General features: G+C 45.7%; 1 protein-coding gene across 2 annotated transcripts in view; it reads right to left on the minus strand.

Moving 5' to 3' along the window:
• The window catches only part of TTC39B (tetratricopeptide repeat domain 39B), a 129,391-nt gene extending 108,090 nt beyond the window's left edge, over window positions 1-21,301 (minus strand). Inside the window, exon 1 of one of the 2 annotated variants that reach the window (XM_004765728.3) lies at window positions 20,916-21,301. In XM_004765728.3, the coding sequence (XP_004765785.1) occupies window positions 20,916-21,155 (240 nt within the window). In that variant the 5' untranslated portion in view covers window positions 21,156-21,301. The remainder of the gene's footprint in view (window positions 1-20,915) is intronic. The other variant, XM_004765737.3, reaches the window with a different exon arrangement.
• Window positions 21,302-21,542: the final 241 nt, after the last annotated feature.

Raw genomic sequence — 21,542 nt, forward strand, 5'->3', positions numbered from 1 at the left:
TCAGAATAATAGATCTCTAAACTATAAAACTAAGTCTCCTTAAATCATTTCTTTTTAATTAAGGGAGAGCTATCGAAAGTGAAAACTGGCAAAAATGTGCAGCCAATCTGAAAACAAAAAATTAAAAGGATGAGAAACAGAGACAACAGAAGAAATCAATCATAACAGAGTTTTGCTTGGGTTATAACAGACATTCGAGAAAATTCAATACACTTCACTGAGAGGAGCTCCTGAGAGCCTTACAGATTTGCAGCTGTAGAGGAAGTGGACTGACTCTGTGTGAACATTAAGCTATCCAAACCAAGATACACCTGTACCTGTACAAGAGCCAGAAGGCTAAGGCCATTTTCCTGCCCCCTTCTGACTTTTTCTGCTGTCAAACAAAAGTGAGGAAGCTGAGGTAATTTTTTAAGTAGGTTCCACATCTAGCATGGAGCCCACTGCAGGACTTGAACTCATGACCCTAGATCAAGACCCAAGCTGAGATCAAGAGCCATATGCTCAACTGACTGAGCCACCCTGGAAGGCATCCTGGAAGCTGAGGTCGTTTCAAAAGCAATGCTCCAGCATCCATTTTCCAACTTCCCGTGTATAAAAAGCAGTGGCAATCAAAGCTTCTGGATTCTGGATTCTTGATCCCTGAATGACAGCTACTGCAAAGTGCCATGAACATTTAGCTCTAGAATCTTCAGCCAAAGAGTATAAGCACCTCTCCTTAGTGAGTCAGCTCTAGTTAGGGCTGAAGGTCATTCCTGGAGGCTCAGCCTAGAGCTCCTCCTTCAGGCCCTCCGTGCAGTTTGTGATCACCTACTTCCCCCCTCTTAAACTCATGTTACTTAAATGACCCACAGCAGTTTCTGCTTCCTGCACTGTCAACCTGATGGAGACAGATGACACAGAGAAAATAAACAAGATGACACAGACTCTGATCATATCAAAGAGGAAATACACAGGATGCGTAACAGAGAAAAGAGAAAGGCTGCTTTGAAGACAGAACCTCAGGAAAGCCGCACTTGCAACCTGATCTTTAAAGTGAGCATGGAAAGTTAAGAAGGAGCCGGTCATGTGAAGGGCTGGTTGAAGCCTGCCAGGCTGGGGAAACATGCAGGAGCACAACGGTGGGAAAGAATGAGGCACGTTCAGGAGATCTACTGAAAGATAGGGTGGGCAGAACTGCTGGTGAGCCAGAGGAGGAAGGCAAAAGCCTGACCACACAGATTACAGGAAGGAGCATGCATTGTATTTTTTTTTTTTTTTTTTTTTTTTAAGATTTTATTCATTTAGGGGCACCTGGGTGGCTCAGTGAGTTAAAGCCTCTGCCTTCAGCTCAGGTCATAATCCCAGGGTCCTGGGATGGAGCACCGCATCCGCAGCATCGGCTCTTTGCTTGCATCGGCTCTTTGCTCGGCAGGGAGCCTGCTTCCTCCTCTCTCTCTGCCTGCCTCTCTGCCTACTTGTGATCTCTGTCTGTCAAATAAATGAATAAAATCTTAAAAAAAAAAAAAAGATTTTATTCATTTATTTGGCAGAGAGAATGAGCATAAGTAGGCAGAGCAGCAGGCAGAGAGGGGGAAGCATAGTATTCTAACCATTCTAGAAAGCCACGGAAGTCTTAAGCAGGGTAGTAACATGTAATAATGTTTGTGAGTGAGTATGAGGGCTGCAGAGGGGAGCAGGCTGCAGAAGGCGGGGGGAGCAGGCTGCAGAAGGCGGGGGGAGCAGGCAGACCAATTAGGGTGCTGTCCAAGTGGTGAAGGCATGAGAGAGTGATGATGTGCGCAGAGAGAAGGGGCCGGCCTGAAGTAAGGAGCCATATTCTGGAGCTAGATTCGACAGACTAGCTGACAGAAATGTGGAAGGAAAAGAAGGGGAAAGTGAGGGGAACAGAGATGGGGAATCGTGGATGAGGCACAGGGAGGGCTGGATTGACTGAACAATGGCGTTTTAAATTGTTCCCCCAAAGCCTTGTGTTTGCTCTTGAAGTAATTACAGAAAGGACGATTGTCTCCACATTGCCACAATTGAAATGGAATACTTTGTGGTTTTTAATAAAGAGACAGTTCATTTAAGCATGTCACATGTCCGAGAGGAGCCTAATCTTCTGTCCTGTGAAAACCACTCCCAGGCATGCAGACCCGAAGTGTGGACTGAGACTGGTCTTGTGTGTTTCAAAAACACACTTGCTTAAATTCAAATGTAACCTCCTCCTCTGCAAAATACAAAGGGAGGTAAGAACATGTAAGCCTTTAGAAGAAGGAAATGATTCTTTTAAGCTAGTAGCTTTACTTTTTTAAATGCCAAATATAATTAGACACATTTTTATCCGTGGAGCCTCATGTATTAGTAAAGTCTTCTCAACTATTTATGAGATTAGAGTAGACGTGCTTTATGTTTGATGGAATTCCACAAACCTCAATGTTTTCTATTTGGAAAAGCTGGAAGAAATACTCCCCCCAGACACACACACACACGTTATTATTAGTAAATCAGCAAATTGTTAGAAATGTGACCAGCTCCAGCTTCTAAAAGCATTAAGTGTATGAGGACAGTTATCCTCATTTTGTGAGCGCTCCCTATCTTCCCCCCGGCTGGACTGCATGTGTTACTTCACTCAGGCTCACTGTGGGAGCAGGAAACTATGGCTCCAGGTGCTTTGTCCTTGGTTACCCAGCTTGAGCCAGTTCTCCGGAAGGATATTTACCGCTGCTGGCATTTTAAAATAAAAACAAGACAAAACCTTCTCTCCCAAAACTAAATCTTCTGGACGCCTGAATGGGTATCTGCTTAGGGCTAGGGTCATGATCTCAAGAGTCCTCGGATGGAGTCCCACATCAGGCTCCCTGCTCAGCAGGAAGCCGGCTTCTCCCTCTGCCTGCTGTGCACATGCGCTGGCGCTTGCGCGCGCGCGCGCGCTCTCTCTCTCTGACAAATAAATAAATAAATAAATCTTTAAAATTAAAAAAAAAAAAAACTAACTCTTCAAATTAATATCAGTAAATGAATTTTTAATTTCAAGATGCTCAATATAGTTAGTTGTTGTATTTGATACCATCTCACCATGATTCCTTCCCACTCTATAAAATTCGACCCATCTGGCATGTAGTGCTAAAAAATGAAATCTATACATAGTTGCTATTCAAATTAATGCCTGCAACTAAGTGTGTATAGTACAGCAGACACTGGGTGTGGGGTGCCAAGGCCGCACCCAGCACCCCTGTGGGGTAGGTATTAGAATCCCCCTTTGACTGAAGAGAAACTGAAGCTCACAGAGTATCAGATTAGGTAACTTGCCCAAGGTCACACAGTCAGCCAGCAGCAGAACCCTCTCGGGTGGGGTCTGCTAACCCACAAGCTCACCTATATTCTTTCCCCTCTCTCTTACATGCTTTCCAAAACAGATCTGAAATTCATGGACACCTAAAAAGAGCCTGATTTCATTTGATTCTTTGTCCACTTGAGACTTCAGCTATGGAGCCAGCTCCTTTTATTCGACTGATAAATGGCTTAGAAATGCAACTGCTTGTTCATTCCTCTAGCAGGAGCTAAATGCATTGGATAAATAGCATCTGCCTTGGGGAATGAACTAGAAAATCAGGAAAAACTACACATCTTCTTTCCTGCAAACAGGACAAATTCGTCATTTGGAAAGGGGTAATTCATGCAGCCCTCGAACCTCTCTTCTGATGATGTCACAGTGTAAAAGCCTAGTCAAGTGCTGACCAAAATGTACCCTTTTAGGGATGCCTAGGTGGCTCAGTTGGTTAAGTGTCTGCCTTCAGCCCAGTTCATGATCCTGGAGTCCTGGAATAAAGAGCCCTGAGTCCCACGTTGGGCTCCCTGCTCAGCAGTAAATCTGCTTCTCCCTCAGCCTCTGCCCCTCCCCCTAGCTTGTTCTCTCTCTCTCTCTCTCTCCTTCTAAAAAAAATAAAATCTTAAAAAAAAAAAAAAGTGCACCCAGTTCTCCAGTCCTGTTTTTTTTGCTTTGTTTTGTTTTTTTAAAGATTGTATTTATTTATTTTGACAGAGAGAAATCACAAGTAGATGGAGAGGCAGGCAGAGAGAGAGAAAGGGAAGCGGGCTCCCTGATGAGCATAGTCCGATGCGGGACTCAATCCCTGGACCATGAGATCATGACCTGAGCCGAAGGCAGCGGCTTAACCCACTGAGCCACCCAGGCGCCCTCCAGTCATGTTTTTTGATGCGTAACACTTCTGCATTATCCCTATCATACATTCTGGCATCTTGTTTTTATTTCTACCTGAGAAATTTTATTTTCTTCTGGTGATTTTAAACTGTTCAATTATTTTAAGTGTTAAAAGTGTATGAAGGTAAGAGCAAACTGATACAAGGAATCTTTATGGGGTGATGGAAATGTTCTTAAACTGGATTGTGGGGGGGGGGGGCAAAATGGATGAAGGGGGTCGAAAGGTACATACTTCCAATAAAAAAATAAATTAGGCCTGGGGATGTGAGGTACAGCATGGTGACTATGGCTAATAATAATATATTCCATATTTGAAAGTTGCTAAGAAGGTAGATCTTAAAGGTTCTCAAAGCAAGAAAAAAAAAAGTCACTAATAAATGGTGACAGATGTTAACCAGGTTGATTGTGGAGATCATTCTGCAATATTGACACATATCAAATCATTATGCTGTATGCTTAAAACGAATATAAATATTTATGTTAATTATACCTCGATTCCAAAAAAAAATGGATGGTGGTGATGTGTGCACAATTCTGTAAATTTACTCACAATCACTGAATTGCGCACTTAAAAGGAGTCAGTTTTATGGTATGTATTTACATCTCAATAAGGCTATTTTGTTTTTCAAGTGCATTGAAATCAGGCCAATAGATTGTGAAGGCAAATTCTCCTTCCTGGTTAAGATAAAAATACCACATTGTTAGAAATCCCTAAAGGGAGTTCCTTTTCTCTCTCCATTGGAAAGAAAAACCACCCTTTCCTTTTGGAACAAAGGGATGGCTCAGTCCCATCCCTGCTAGGTATCACGGCATGTGTACCAAAAGAGAGGTATTTCTCCTTCTGACCCCCCAAAATGTTACATAGTTATTGAGCACCTGGCGGGGAGGGAAGGAGGAAATAGCTAGAAAGGCTGGAGAAGAGGTACCCACAGGTCTTAACCAATAAAGAACTGGCCAGGTGAGGGAACAGCATCTTCAAAGCAGGGACTGACCTTTTGGGAGGTGGGGAGTGCAAGGGGAGCTACACGCATTTTCATACCATTAATCTTGTTGGGAAAGCAAACTTCTGGGAGCCACTCCAGACCTAATAGGACTAGTTCGGAGGGGCCTAGGAATGTGCATCTTAATGAGTCACCCTTTCCCCTAACCTGGGGATCTATGTGCACTAAGGTGTGAGAACCGTGAACCAGGTCCTAAGGAAGGCCCTATATACCATGCTAAGGGGTCTGCAAAATACCTCAACGGCAATGAGAAGCTGTGAACAGATTTGAAATAGGACTTGAACCCTAGGAAGAGCAGGCTGGCATGGCACATTGCCGCGGGGTTGAGCAAGCACCCTAGAACCTCCTCCAGGGCCAGGAGTGCGCACACACTGTCACCTCCTTTACTTTTTAACCTCTTACGCTAAGTAACTGAACACAAGCACACCTTTTACAAGTCAGTCCCCTGTTAATATTGAGGTGCTACATGAAAATTGCAAAGAATGTTATGGCATTCACTAATGTTAAAGAGGGGACTGCCCTGCACAGCAAAATGCTTGGAAAAACCCGAAGGTTACGTACCATTTATGCGTTGATGGGGAAATGCCATTTTCAAAATATAATTGATACTGCCAAACGCCTTCCTAACAAATATTAACACAGTTCTGCACTGAACCCCTGCTGACCACTCTCTTCTGTGGTAAGTGGTTTCTGCTCCCACCTCAGGAAAGGAAAGTGTGAAGACTATTAACTCCAGAATTGAGCCAGCTGGAGTCTTGGGATTAGTCTGAGAGCTAACTGCATCTATCCTAAAGGGATCCACCTGCTGGACGGAAGTTGCCCTGCAGCCTGGAGAGGCTGATTTTCACATAGCCAGTTCCTCATCCCATTGGGAGAACAATGTCAAGCATCCGCCTGTGTGTCTCAAACAGGATAAAGCCAAGAGCCAAACTTTTGCGCCCCAAAAGCGAAGCACTTTCTAGGGCTTTACTCCCCACAATAACCCATTGAAGTAGGTTCTGTTCTCTTCACTTGACAGATGAAACTGAAGCTTAATTTATCCAAGGTTGTACATGGAGGAACAGGGGTTCAAAGCCATGTCCGTCTAACTCTAAAATTTGTACCATACCACCTCATGGGATGTGTCAAAGAGATTTCTATTTTTTTGTAATTTTTGATGCCAATATGAGTATTAAGGAAATAAGCAATTAAAAAAATATTTTATTTATTTATTTGACAGAGGGATAGAAAGCACAAGTAGGCAGAGCGGCAGGCAGACGGAGAGGGAGAGGCAAGGAGCCACTCCCACTCAGCAGGGAGCCCAATGCGGGACTCGATCTCAGGACCCCGGGATCATAACCTGAGCCAAAGGCAGCTGCCTAACCAACTGGGCCAGCCAGGCACCCCAAGGAAATAAGCACATTGAATTCAGAAGGCTTACAACACGTTATAAACAAACTTACACATAGCCCCTAAAATCGTCCAGCACAAGGGTCAGCAACTGTTTTCCATAAAGAATTGGTAAATACTGGGAAGCCTGGGTGGCTCAGTGGGATAAGTGTTTGCCTGCTGCTCCCCCTGCTTGTGCTCTCTCCTCTCTCTCTGACAAATAAATAAATAATATCTTTTAAAAAAAGAGAGAGAGTTGATAAATATTTAGGCCCTGTGGGCCATATAGTCTGTGTCCCAACTACTCAGGTCCACAGTTATAGTGTGAAAGCAGTCACAGGTAACACCTAAATAAATAAACAGGCATGGCTGTGTCCCAATAAAAACTTTACTTGTGGGGCACCTGGATGGCACAATTGGTTAAGTGTCTGACTGTTGATTTTGGCTCAGGTCATGATCTCAGGGACATGGGATTGAGCCTTAAGTCAGGCTCCGCACTCAGTGGAGAGTCCGCTTGGGATTCTCTCTCCCTCTCCCTCTGCCCCTCCTCGTTCTTTCTCTCACTCTTAACAACTTTATTTACAAAAACAGGCAGGAAGGGGGCAGAATGCATTTGTCCTTTTGACAAAGTCCACCACCCCCCACCCTGACCTCTGCATTCAATTGAATGCAGAGTTAGAGGACTTGACTTCTAATGCCAAGTCTGTGCCCAAGGGAGTTGAGTGACCCTAGGCCAGTCACTGCCTTTTTCTCAGACATGTGCTTACACAGAACTTCCTTCTCAATTGGCTGCAAAAATAAGGAAAAACTATAGTTGAACACACTAAAACATTTGCTGCAGATTCTTCATCAAACCCATAAATAATAAACAGTGACAGCAAGATCTTAAGGTAAAAGCAGATGGAAAAAAGAACTGCCATTTTGGGAGCAATTCTGTATGCCGAGGGCTTTGTAGACTCTTATTTCATCCTCATTAGCAGCCTTATAGGGTAGATATCATTATCCCCGTTTTATAAACAAAGAGCATCAGACAGGTTCAATAGCATACCAGGTGACACAGCAAATGGGAAGCCAGGATCTGAACCCAAGCTGGCCCTCTTCAGAAGCTCAATATCACTCTGCACAGGGAAGGGCTGCTCTTGGGCAATGAGCACCCGTCAATGATTCTGCACAGATGACGAATCATGAGTGCTTCCGGGAGAGGTTTTGGAGTCAGGCCCCATTCCCCTCTCTTCAGGAATCTCCCACTCAGTCATCTGTCCTACCCACCTCCTTTGGAACAGATCACACCCCATTTGGCCTGACAATGCGAGAATCTGAGGTTTGTTTCCTTTAGTTCTGAATAGAAGGAACTGTGGCTGATGAACTGAAAAGAGACCAGGACCCCAAGAACCCTGGGACAGAGTGGTCTAGGGAAGCAGGGAGGGAAAAAGGACTAAGGAGACCCCCAGAGAAACCTGGATTGGTCCTGCTGACCACTCCAGAGTGGTGGGTCATGTGGTTCTGCATCTCAGAACTTTGTAAGAATCTATGTGATAAAACATAAGCCTATGGAATTACTCAGGCTCATCTGACTTGTCTGCCTCCTTAAACACTGCATTGCAGTTGACAGTCATTAGTTTAAAATTTCATAAATGAATTGGGAAAGGAGAAAGGGAAACTAAAACAGAATCATAGAATCATCATTACTTCCTTTACCGGAAGGGAGAGAGAGATAGAGAAAGAGAAAGAGAGGGGAAGGAAGGAATGAAGGAAGGGAAAAAAGAGAAGGAAAGACCTTCCCCAAATACAGAAGGATACATGTGTCCAAAAAAAAAAAAAATTAGAAAAAAAACAAAGCCGCTCCTTAGCTGAGCACCGAAGGTCTATCAGAACTTGCTACATATGACTCCCCCACCTCAGTCACAGATCTCGCACACCCTCTGCTTCGGCACAATGGCCTCCGTCATGCTTCGTCCCTGCCCGAGCATGTTTCCTCTGCTGCTCCCTCTGCTTGAAGGAATAAAGGTGTGATCCGTTCCACTGCCTCCTGCTGAAATCCACCCCCACCATGCAGATCAAAAGCTACTGTCTAGATCACAGATGTCAAAGTTCAAAAGAACCTCAGAAACAGATGGTCAGTGCCCACTCCTTCCATTACCCATGAGGAAACCGAAGCCCAAAAGGCTTAAGGGACTTGCTCTAAGTCACACAGCTGGGTAGCACTAAATCACACAAAAACTTGGTCAGGAAGCCGAGTCAGCTGATGTGCGGGCGGGGGGGCATGCTGTCCCACGTTGTCCTGATGACTGTCCTGATGACTGCTCCTTCCTAGGAGCGCCAGGGTGTTTATGCTGTCTGGACACCCCCTCCTTCAGGTCAGAGTTGTGTGCGTGTGTCTGTATTCCTAAGCATCTGGTCTGTATTGTACCCAATCAAGTTATCCCACTGCTTAGCTGCCCTGGCATACGGTAGGCCTCCAGTGGGCTGTACCAGTCATTGGACAAACAAAACACTGGAACACTGCCTCCCCGCCATGGGTCCTGTGTCCCTCCCATCAGCCTGCATACGCTGCCAGAGAAAGGCCCCAGCCACCGTCTGATCTCTCCACACCTCTCCTCAGCTTAAACCCTTAAGTGCACACATGGGAGACTCGGACAGCCCTTCCTACCCTTCCAGACTCATTCCCTGACACCCAGAGCACCGCCAACTCCCCCCCCCCACCTCTATATTTTATGCTACCCTTCCCTCTCCCTGGGACACATTTCAAGAGTTCCCCTCATTCCCAACTTCTCTCCTACACAGCCAACCCCTATTCATCCTGTAAGATCCAGATTTTCTGAGAAGTGGCCTCCTCCAGGAAACCATCCCTGACTACCAATCCCCTCCTTCAGATGCAGTGCTCCCCTCTGTGTTCCCAAACCACTCTGGTCTCCCTCCTCTACGGTTCTCAGCACCGAGTATTAGGTCCATTTGTCCACACACCAGCTCCCACTCCCCACTAGATCGTAACTTAAGAGCTGGAGCTATGTTTGTCCCTATAGCACCTAATACAATCTCCAACACATTAAATTAGACTGAATAATTCTTATTTACTAGTTGCAATCAGACACAACAAATACATGTACGTGGCATTATTTCATTAAAATACTTTAGGGGCAGCTGGGCGGCTCAGTCAGGTGTCTGCCTTGGGCTCAGGTCATGATCCCAGAGTCCTGGGATCAAGTCCCGAATCGGGCTCTCTGCTCAGTAGGGAGCCTGCTTCTCCCTCTCCCTTTGCCCCTCTGCCTGCTTGTGCTCTCTTGCTCTCTCCTTCTCTCTCAAATAAATAAATAAAAATCTTAAAAAATAAAATATTTTAAAATATGTAGGAGATATAGATGTGTGAGTATGTGTGTGTGTGTGGTACATACACACACATATGTCAGCACAATATTACTAAGGGGACACGTCCACAGATCTCGGCAAAGAAGCACTTACTACATACCACATTGTGAACTACCAGGCATCCAACACCCAAAAAATACCTTTGGAGAGGTGTGATGCCCAAACCAACACAGCCAACCGGTGAGCGTGTATGACCAATACCCACTAAGCATGTGAGTGGAAGAAGAGCTCCAACACATCAAGCACCAGCAGAAAGCTCTCCCCAGGAAGCCTCATGAGCCCCCGCGCAGTCTCCATGTGTTCATCTTCTGGAAAGTGAGCACACGGTGACTCCAGGAGACCCACATGAGAAGGCCACTGGGGCCCCCAAGACTTGGGGCTGGGGAGATGTCAACAGATGGTTAGGTGGAAACCATGAGCGTCACAGAATTCAGGGTATCAGATTCGCACTGTGGATAATTAGTAACAGCACCCCTGGGCACGGAACTAAGATAAGAAGGCAAATAGCTAACGCCAGGAAGATCTGAGACCGCCTCGAGAGAGAGCATACCTCTGCTACTGGACTTGAAAGGAAGGAGGAGGGTATCCAAGTAAGAAGGGAAGAGAAACTGAAGGCAAGCTTCCCTGAGAAAGTGGCATTCTGAGGATAGATGGCATCTCAGGAGACTCAAGAACGACCATCTCAGGAAAACTGCCTGTTGGTTAACCTGAGCAGGAGTGAGAGGCTGATGGTATACACCGATGCTATTTTTTTTCCTCCCACTGACCTGCGGAACCAATTTACAAACACGCTTTCTTAACCCGGCCCAAACTCATGCCTTTATAAACAGAGCGTGCTCCCCTTGGTAAGGGAAGTCACAGTGAGCCATGAGGGGGAGCATATTGCATGTGAGGTCCTCCCCCACCCTCTGCACCCACTCCTCCTGTGTTAGCACCACACCCAGCCACACAAGGAACCCAGAATTATTACTAAGCAGCTCCCACCCCTCCTCATCCACTGACCCTCCAACCGGGGAAAAGGCCCCAAGCCCATCCTCCTCCATGTCCTCCCTCACGTCGAGCCTCTTCTCTGGAAGGCTCTGGCCTCTGCCCCACTTCAGTCCTCACCACCTCCCACATTAAGTGTTGCAACAGCCACCCGCCCTTCCTGCTGCCACCTCCACAATCTGGCTGCATCAACCTCATCACATTTATCTTCCTAAAATTAATAACCTTACCCCACTGGCCTAGCTAAAAACCCTCCCAGATTGCCATTTTTTAGGAGATTTAACCCAAACTCCTTAGCATGATGTTCCAGACCCTGTGCCACTGAAGGACCCCAGGTCAGAACTATAGTATAGCCTATAAGTTTTAACATTCTTTTTATAACCAGCTTATGCTAACTGAGAAACTGTAGCTAGCTGACGATAGATAAGGGAGTCAGCAAGCAGCATAACAGGATAACGAATAGCAAAAATCTGTGTTTAACCCAGCTGTGTCTGGCTTCTGTATAATCATGCTTCTAATAATTTGCTAAGAAATGAAAAATTGCTTAAACCCTCAACTCTAAGGAGCAAGAGGCTGGCTGAGGACAAAGCAAAAGCTGGCGCCTTGCACCCCCCCCTTCACCGGCTCCCCTCCATATGTGTAGCATTATAAATAGTTAACTTGCAGAGATCACAGTCCTGCAAGGCAGGAGTCTCTCTTGGTTTATAAATGTCCTTGAGATTTACAGCAAAGAAGTTACCTTATCAATAGCCCAATTTCCAAAGATACATAACTCAGTTCCTCAAGCCCTAACGTCACCCTCCCCTCCATAAAAAAACCGAAGGAGATGGAGGTAGAAGGAAAAGTAAATAAAGTTAAATTTCTTTTAAGACCTAAATCTCACTAACAAGGACATTTGATAGCAGGAATGTAACATTCCACCAGGAGACTCCCAATTGTCTTTATGTTAGTGCCTCATTAGAGGGAAAGTGGCCTTGGCTTGATAGTAACCAGGCCTTCAATATCCTGATAGTGCTTTCATTCGCATGCGTGGGCTAATCGGCCAGTTCTGCTTCTGTAAGATTGCTTTGTCTGCTTTCGCACGTGGGTCCCCTGATCCACTCCACTGACGCCAAGTATGCCTGTTCAAACTATCAATCAGTCAGCTCAGCCCCTCCCGAAACTTGTTTGTCCATAAAAATCCTGCACTACCCCAGCCGGGGGTGCTCGGTTAGCTGGAGCTGCCCACCACCCGCCGGTACCTGCGTGACAATAAACCTCTTGCTGTTTGCATCCAGTGGCAGTGTTGGATTCTTGGGTAAGGGGATCCGCGGGTCTTTCATTTGGAGGTCCCACCGAGATCATCGGACTCCTGCCCACGGATCCAACTGACTCCCACCGGGAGGTAAGCTGGCCAGCATTCTTGTCTCCTGTCTCATGTTCTCGTTTGTATCCAGTCTCGTGTTCTTGTTTGTCTCTAGTCTTGTGAGGCCTCTGTTTGACCTATACTGCGGGTAGCGGTATAGTGTTTGTACAACAGCGTGCGTTGTTGGATTGTATTTGTAGGCAGCTTGAGAAGGAGCTGACGAGCTCGGACTTCTCCCCTGCCAACCCTGGGGGACGCTCCAGGGTGTCGAGGGGCCCAATTTTTTGGAGCCCCTCATTTGTCCGAGGGTTATATCCGTTTGTCCGTTCCAGAGGAACCCCTCGGCCCTGGACAGAATTTGTCCACCGCAGGGAGATCTCGAGGCTCCTCTGGGCCGGTGGAAACCTTGCTTTCGGTAGCATACCGAAACCGCGCAGCGACCTTTTTGTTAATTGTTTTGTGTGTTCTACTCGTTGTCCTTGGTGTTTTCTTTGAGTCTAAAATGGGGCTTCTCCCTCATTCACTTCCCGTGTTAATGGCTATAACTGGAGCCAACTGGGGTTAGTCTCACTCGAGACAGAGACTATAAGGAATATTCCCAAGCAGCTGCCGAAACTCTCTTTGTTTCGGGGAAGTTTCCTTGTGTTCTCTGGCCTGACTTAGACTGCTTAACCCCTCCCCCCTTGCTGGTGGGAAAGCATGGCGTCTGCTCCTCTGTTGGGGCTTAGGAGCTCCAAAACCGGGAATCCTTTCTCTGCCTCCTGGCAGCACTTTGTTTCTTCTGTTTCCCCCTTCTCCTGTTTCTGTGCACCAGCATGCGTGCAGCCTGCATGACTAGCCTCTAGATCATGCACCATGGCTCCTTCTCTCTTCACTGTCAAGGAGCAAGAAGAACACCCCCACTCCAGATCTTCCCACGCACGTCTCAGGTAAACATTCAAAGTGGAATGGGTCCAGGTGAAAAGTAAATCAATGTTGAAACTAAGTTAAGTTTGTTGGTTTAATTAAGATAAGACCTGTCTTTGAAGTTACAGCAGTAAATATGAAACTTTTATTCTATCAAAGTTTACTAAAGGTCAAATAAGCTTATGCTACTTGTTAAAATTTGTTAGCAAAGAAATGACTGAACTGATGGTTAATTGTCTGTCTCAAAGTTCTAATGGGTAATTGCTGAAGTAACTTTCAAAGTCTTTGGTAACCTGAAAGTTTTAAAGTTTTGCTTGGATGACAAATGGAATTAAATTGTGGACATCTATATCTTAACCAGACAGGATAAAAAGCTAAGTCGTTAATTACTGGATGTAGGTTTGTGCTTTTGACTTCTTACTGCAAAGAAACTAAGAGTATTTAAATCTGTTGGTAAACTTGTTTGCCACTTAACTGATTCATAAATTTGCCACCTGAAGATTTCTGTTGTGTAACAGTTTACAATTGGTTAATAACTAAAGGTGTTTCTAAGAATACAAAGTTCTGCTTAGTGTAACTAAGACTGATGGAAATAAGGGAAACTCTGTAGGAAAGTAGATGATAAGTAAGAAAGATTTAAGGAATGGGAATACATTTTGTTGAAGGGAAGGGAAGGTAATTTTGTCCTAAATGAGATGGTTGTTTGGAAGGAAATGGCTTGGGACAAAACCTGAATGCAAAGGAAAGTTGTAGAAGGTTTGTGAACGGAAATCTTCACAAAAGAAATTTTAAATATGGTCAGGACAGACTAAAAAAAGAAAGAAAAACAGCCTCCAAGGTGATTTAGCACTCTCCTGACCTGCCTCCACATAGATTATACTTCCAAGTATAAGGGCCATTTGGCCTTGAGAGATTAAGGAAGCAGCCCAACCTTGAGGGACTGCGAAAACACCCTGTTACCATCCTCCATTGCCTGCAACCATAGAAACTCACTCTAATCTGTAAAGAGTGAAAGGGGAGACTGATCACCTCCCATTAGCCAGAGATGCCCAAAAGGGGAGGGTATCCAACCTGTTTGAATCTGAAGAGTGCCTGACTGTGTGAATGTGTCTATATGGCTCCACCACTTTGGCTACGGAGTCTGAGGGGGCTGCACCTTGAGTCTCGCGGGGCGTCATATGGCATAACGGTCATCTACTCCACGGAGTAGCCTGGTCCGGGGTTTATATGGACAGGCCTTAGCTAAGACGCTCCTAAATTCCCGTGAGGGATGCAAACAGGACAGCAGGGGAAAGATCCCCCCCCTCCCTTGTCTGCGACATCATTCATGATAGGAGGGAAACCCAGAAAACTCCTATCTTAAGACTGCACACTTAGAAGTAAAATAAAAAAAGGGAAAGACACTGATATAAAAAGCTGGTTTTCTTTCTGTTTAAAAGGGGCAAAGTTTTCTTAGCTAATTGATCTGTTAAAAAGTGTAAATGGTTTTCTCTTTGCCTGCCTGAAAAATTCAGTTCCTATGTTTTGTTTTATCAGGTGTTTAACATCCCTAATTATATTTAGGCATGTGTTTTTAAACTTTCTAAGGTTTTAGCAATTGTTGACAAGATTTAAACCAATGACAAACCTTGGGTTACATTTGGAAAAATGCTATAACTATTCTAGAGATTCTATGCACTTCCTAAAGTTTTAATGTTTTGAGAGATCATCGCTTGATATTATAATTATAGAAATGTTATATATCACAGAAATTGTAACCTGATTTTCTTGCAGCTAAATTGTAAACTCCTGTGTCTCTTTAGCTCTAACCATATCCATTCTGAGTTTTTGTCATTTATAATTGTTTTAATTCTCTTGTAAAATGAGTTTTATCTTCAAGGATATTCCTATAAAGGACTTTCAGGACAAATACAGATATTTGATATACTTGAAAATCCTAAAACTGAAATGGGTAAGGGGATCCGCGGGTCTTTCACCACATGATCCAAGCTGGACTTTGCAGTCTCACTTCACCGGCCCTCCCTTCCTGCTGACCCCAGGTGTGCTCTCTTTCTTACCCACCTCAGCTTCCACCAAGCCTGAGCCTATCCCACTTGCTCCACCCAGCACAAGCCTGCTCACCATTCAAGACCCAGTTCAAATATCACCTTTTCCTTAAAGTCCCTGCCAACCCCTAAACTAGGGTGACATCTTTGTGTTGCACCCATTGTCCTAGGGTAATCACTGAAAGCATCCATTTACTCCCATATGGGCCAGCTATGGATGATAAATTACACGGCCCTTCTACCTAAAACTTACTTTGACCCAAAGATAGAACTAGTTACTTGTAGAACTGGGTCTTTTGCTAGAATGTATGTTCCTCAAGGGCAGTTATGCTATCTTATCTTAGTGTGTACTGAGTGTGTACTTCCAGCATCTACGGACTGTTAGCACCTGTTAGGCACTCAATGAACTGTGGTGGAATGAAAGAACAAATCTGATTCTTAAAAAAATGGTAGCAGTCAGGACGCCTGGGTGGCTCAGTTAGCTGAGCGTCTGCCTTCAGCTCAGGTCATGCTCCCAGGCTCCTGGTATCAAGTCCCGAGTTGGCTCCCTGCTCACCAGGAAGCATGCTTCTCCAGCTCTCCCTCTGCCTGCTTGTGCTTGCTTGCTTGCTCTTGCTCTCTCGCACTCTCTCTTGTCAAATAAATAAATACATTTTAAAAAAATAAATTACAGCAATCAATCTTATCTAAACTTCATCTTAAATTCCAATGGATAAATTTTCTAAATTAGAATTAGATCTGGGGTGCCTGGATCACTTAGTCAGTTAAGCATCTGACTACTGATTTCAGCTCAGGTCATGATCTCAGGGTCCTAGGATTGAGACCAAGTTGGGCTCCATGCTCAGCAGGGCAACAGGGCATCTGCTTGTCCCTTTTCCTCTCCCTCTGCCCCACCCCCACCCCCCAGCAGCCTGTTGCCCTGTCCCTGCTTGTGTGTGCTCGCACACACTTGCACTCTCTCTCTCTCAAATAAATAAAAATTTTTAAAGAAAAAATTAGATCTAGGGGCACCTGGGTGGCTCAATGGTTAAGCATCTGCCTCCAGCTCAGGTCATGATCCCAGGATTCTGGGATCGAGCCGTGCATCGGGCTCCCTCCTAGGAAGAAAGTCTACTTCTCCCTCTCCGCTTCCTTTGCTTATGTTCCCTCTCTCGCTGTCTCTCTCTGTCAAATAAATAAATAAAATCTTTTTTATAAAATAGATCTAAGAAGAATCCAGTGCCAAAAAAATTAAATTAAAATTATAAAAAATTTTAAATCCTGGGCCAAAAAGGCAGACCATGAAAGCATCTGCCACATGAGGTATTTCTTGCCCCAGCCCAGTGTTTCTCAACTTTTTTCATTATTGCCCTCTAAGGAGCCTTTAGACACTTTTCCCTAACCACACCCACCATAAAATTTTAAAAGCACTGAGATATATATATATATGTGCTTTATACATTAAAAGGGCAAGCTTAAAGTTTATTCTTTTTATTCAATAATGAATTTGGAATAACAATAAATATTTTAAGTTAAATTAAAAATTTTAAAACTATTACCGTTTAACTTTATATTTGCTGAGTAGCTTTTAATGTAATGTATCAAATTACACAGGCAACTTTCCCATTTCTACATAACAACAGCAATGTAACCAAATTTTTGAAAGATATTCAACGCTGCTATTTTTCTAGCAAAGGTAAAACAACTGAAAAATTATCTTCTTAAAAATTATATTTTAGAGATGCCTAGGTGGCTCATTAGATTAGGCATTCAACTCTTGATCTCAGCTCCCCACGTTGGGCTCAAAAAAATTCTTATTGTTTTAAAAAGTTATTTTTTGGGGGATGCCTGGGTGGCTCAGTTGGTTAAGCGGCTGCCTTCGGCTCAGGTCATGATCCCAGCGTCCTGGGATCGAGTCCCACATCGGGCTCCTTGCTTGGCAGGGAGCCTGCTTCTCCCTCTGCCTCTAGCCTGCCACTCTTGTCTGCCTGTGCTTGCGCTCTGTATCTCTCTCTCTAACAAATAAATTAAAATCTTAAAAAAAAAAAAAAAAAGTTATTTTTTTGGGTGCCTGGCTAGCTCAGTTGGGAGAGCATGCGACTCTTGATCTGGTTGGTGGTTGTGAGTTCATGACCCACGTGAGATGTAGAAATTACGCAGTAAATAAATAAAAATTTAAAAAGTTAATTTTAGTAAACCTAACTTTTGTTTCATATGAGAACACAATTTTTAACTTAAATAGCTGCTAGATATTCACGTACTATCGATATTTTATCTTTTCCATACTTAACTGTATGTGGACTGAATAATAGGATTAAACAATAAAATATAAACTATTCCTATTTAATTCTCAAATACCAAGTCACACACAAAAACACTCAGGGCCAAACAAAAGCAACATCCACAAGGCAGCCAATGGGCAGCCTGCACATATGAGGAGTCCACCAAGAAAGAGATGACTTCAAGATCCAGTAACTGATAGGAAGTCCTTCAATCCTAGCCATTTATTTGCCGTAGGCTTATAGTATTGATCTTGCATACATTGTGCATATCTCCCAAGAACCCGATGTCAACATTGCATACATAATCCCCTAGAAAACTCAATGAGAGAAATTTTAATGTTAATTAGATATTGTTGACCAAGCTCTGAAGGGCTACAAAATCATGTAATATCTAAGATGTTTCTTCCTCCCTCCCTTGCCACCCTTGAGGTTGCAAGCCCTACCTTCTAGGTTCCCACATGTATCCTCCTAGCAACTAAACAGGAAAAAAATAAAAACAAAAGCAACAACAAACACCAGTTGACCCAGGAAAGCACCCCTCTACCAGCCACTGTGACAGCTCCTCTACTACTCTCACGTCCTTAGAAACTCTGAAGAGAAGGAACTGCCATAGTATTAGCTCTTCTCCCAAAAAAGAAGCCCCCCCAAAAAAGCATAGACTTCTAGAACTGGAAGAACACTTAGGACTCATCCAGCCTCTCCTTCTTCAGATGAGGAAACTTAAGAGAACCCTAAGAGAATGAGAGACTTGCTCAATTAAATCACTAGATACAGACAGAAACCTGTTCTGTCTGGTTCACTGCTCTATCTGCAAGCAGATGTTTGCACACGCCATAAATAAATGACTACTAGACAAATAGTGACAGAAAACCGGGTTCATTTAATCCCTAGTCTACTACTTTTCAAGCTACACTGCTTTGTCACTTCTACTTCCCTAGCATATAAAATAATGGCCACAAAGACCATCAAGTGTATACTGTTTAAAAAGTTCCCCAGCTGAAACAAGCCATTTTAGACTCACATGCCCAGTGAAACCGACAAACTGGGTCTTGTTCACTCAAGGTGCAGTGCTTCAGCCAAATGAAAGATTACATATAAGTCAAGAGTACCCAATCCACAGTGCAGTACAAGGTGCTTGCTTACCCTGCCTTGGGCTCTCCTCTAGAGTTCTTGTACACGTGTCCTATCTCCTTACCTAGCCAGAGAATCCTAGAGAGCTAAAACCATGTCTTCTCTTTCTAAGACACCTACAAAGAGTAAATGTTTCAGCACAGAGCAAATGTTCAATAAATGTTTGTGAAATTTCTACCAATAGAAATGGCATACCATGGAGGGACAAAAGAGAATTTGGCATGAACAAAATATTCTGTTGGTACTTTGCTCATCTCCTAGGACCAATGTAGTACCTTACATGTAACAGGAACCTAACAGTTACTGAATTTAATAAATGAAAGATAGAGCAAACACTGAGAAGTCATTAAACAACATCACTTATGCTTCTATTCATTCACTCAGCAAATGAATATTTACCAAGAATCTGTGTGCCAAGCTCTCTGCTGTTTAAAACCTAACTTGCTCCACAGACCTAGAGTCCTTCTCCCTAGCTAATGCCTCTCAACGCTTCAGCTCATCTTGCAGACAGTGGGTATGGCTAGGGTGGCCATAGGTCTGAATATGCCCAGGACAGTCCCAGTTTACACCGACTGTCCAAGCATTAATTATTCACAGCAACCCGTCTCTCACTCAACAATGCCCTGACATTATATAGCCCTAAGAGTACCGAATCTTTTTAGACAAGCAGACTAGGGATTCAAAAATTTCAATCCACATTTACTATGTACTGCCAGTCTTGTTTCCTCCTTTGCAATACCAGCATAACACTGATTAAACTAACTGATTGTACCTAGGGAAGCAGCTGGGCACGGGCTGGAACATCAAACTGAAATCATACCATAGAGAGCCTTGCATGCCAAACATATAAATACTTAATTTAATATACAACAGACAGCCAAAAAAACTTTTGAGGAAAGGAGGGTTTGTACAGTCAAAGCACGATTAGTTTTTCTACCTCGATTATAGAAAAGAACTAAGACAGGAAGAAAGAAAAACAGAAGCCTCCAGGCCATACCAAAGTTATAAATAAAGAAAGGTTGTCATGGATGAAAATAGCAACAAATACGCTATTTCATCATTTGCCTTCACGTGTAGTGTTAAAAGTTTCAACAATAAAAAGATGCAACTTAGCAAGCTCAAGTTCATTGGTTTGTGGTGTTGGGGTCCTCATTGCAAGGGACGGGCTGTAAGAAGGTTTTAAACAGCCTGACTTGCCCTCTTGCCTGTCAATCGAGTAAAGGAGCTGTCGTTTGGTTTTTGTTTCGCTTTTATTTTAAGGGCTACATTGAAAAGACAGTATTCGTTGTCAGGAGTTTCCCAACATTAAAGAGATGGACAGGAATCTTAACCCGCCTCCTCCAGATCTTCCACTATTGCATCATTTGAAACTAAACCACCTCCAGCAGCGACTTGAAAAATTCAAGTCAGGTAAAATGGCAGCAGCAGCAACTGTGGGTGCTGCGGCGGCTGCTCCAAGGGCCGGCCTCAACTTCCAGCCCAAGAGGGAGCGTCTCTCCCGAGCTGCCAAGTGCTGAAAGGGACAGTCAATAAATCAACAGGTCCGGCGCGCGCTCCCGAGGGTGCTCAGACCCCGCGCGCCGGCCGCTGGAGGAAGTGACTAATTACTTAAATACAGTAGAGAAGTCAGGAGGCCCGAGTCGGTTCTCCAAGCGCCTCCCCCCACCTCCGTCCACCACCGACACTGCGGACCTGCGTGAGAAAGGCCTGTGCCCTGCGGACGGGGGAGAAAGCACCAATTCCCGGGCTGCTGCTCCAGTCCCCCCAGCCCTCCAGCCCGCTCGGCAGCCCCTGCCCCGCCCGCTCGTGCAGACACCCCGGCTAGCCCCTTCCTGTCACCAACTGTAAGCCCTTCGGTTCAGCCACCTGGAAACTTCCATAGAAGTGCTAGTCTACACACCGCAGAGGGCCAGTGTCGGGACCTCAGGGTCAGACCTCAAAAAGCCCGGCGCTCCTGAAGGAGCTCAGAACAGCGCAGGGCTCCGTCCCGCGCTCCCGCGCGCTCGCACCCATCCACCCGCAACCCCGACGTGGTGTCTTCTATCGCCACCACCCCACGGCGCCGGCGCCCCGAACCTCCGCAGCGCCTCCGCTCCGAGCGCCCTTCACGCTCGGGAGGTCCCGACAGACCTCCCAGGCCGGGTGGCCCCACCCGCAGCCCCTGCCCTGCCCCTTCCTCCCGACGGGAGGCTGTCTGTCCCGAACTGGGGACCAAGGGGGCGGAACCTTGGCCGTCCCTGATCGGCTCGCTCATCCCTCCGGGACTCCAGAGACAGTGCCCGCACCCGCACCAGCCAGTACCTCGTCCGCCTCCTGGTCGGCTCCGTTGCCTACGAGCGCCATGTTCCTCCTCAGGCTGCCGCCACCCAAAAACCAAACAGGGAGCTCAGGACCGGCTCCGTTTCTCGGCTCCCGGCTCAGCCCAGCGCCAGTGAGGGAGGAAGGGGGCGGCCCCGCGCTCCGGCCGGGGCCCGGGCGGGGCCAGCGCGCAGCCAAGCGAGTGCTTTCTCCGCCCCCGGCGCCGGCGGATCCGCAGAGCATCCATTTCCCCAGCAGGCGCGGAGCTGCCCGCCTGGCCGCAAGCTCCGCCTCCCCGCCGGCCTCGCCCCGCCCTCCACGCGGCTCAAACTGAAGGGCCAACCAGGTTCCCGCAACGCGTCTCCGTCCCCTGCCGGCATCTGCCTCGGACCCCCATGTGGGTGGGGTCAGCAGTGGGCGGGGTCATCTCCTGGAAGGAGTCATCTCCCAGGCCGGGACTTCACGTCGTTTGCCCCCGCTTCTGAGAGAGTACTTGAGGGGACTGGCTTCGTGCACAGTGGCGAGGGCTTGTGCTACCCTGCAGCCAAGAGAAGCCGGGTTGACGAGCTCAAGGTCAGGCCACGCTACCCCTCTGGCGGGTGGAAGCACCTACTTGGTCCTTGGGCCAGT

This window comes from Mustela putorius, unplaced genomic scaffold (genome assembly GCF_011764305.1).
Source record: "Mustela putorius furo isolate JIRA1106 unplaced genomic scaffold, ASM1176430v1.1 tig00000421_pilon_pilon_pilon, whole genome shotgun sequence".
In the NCBI taxonomy this organism is placed as follows: Eukaryota; Metazoa; Chordata; class Mammalia; order Carnivora; family Mustelidae; genus Mustela; species Mustela putorius.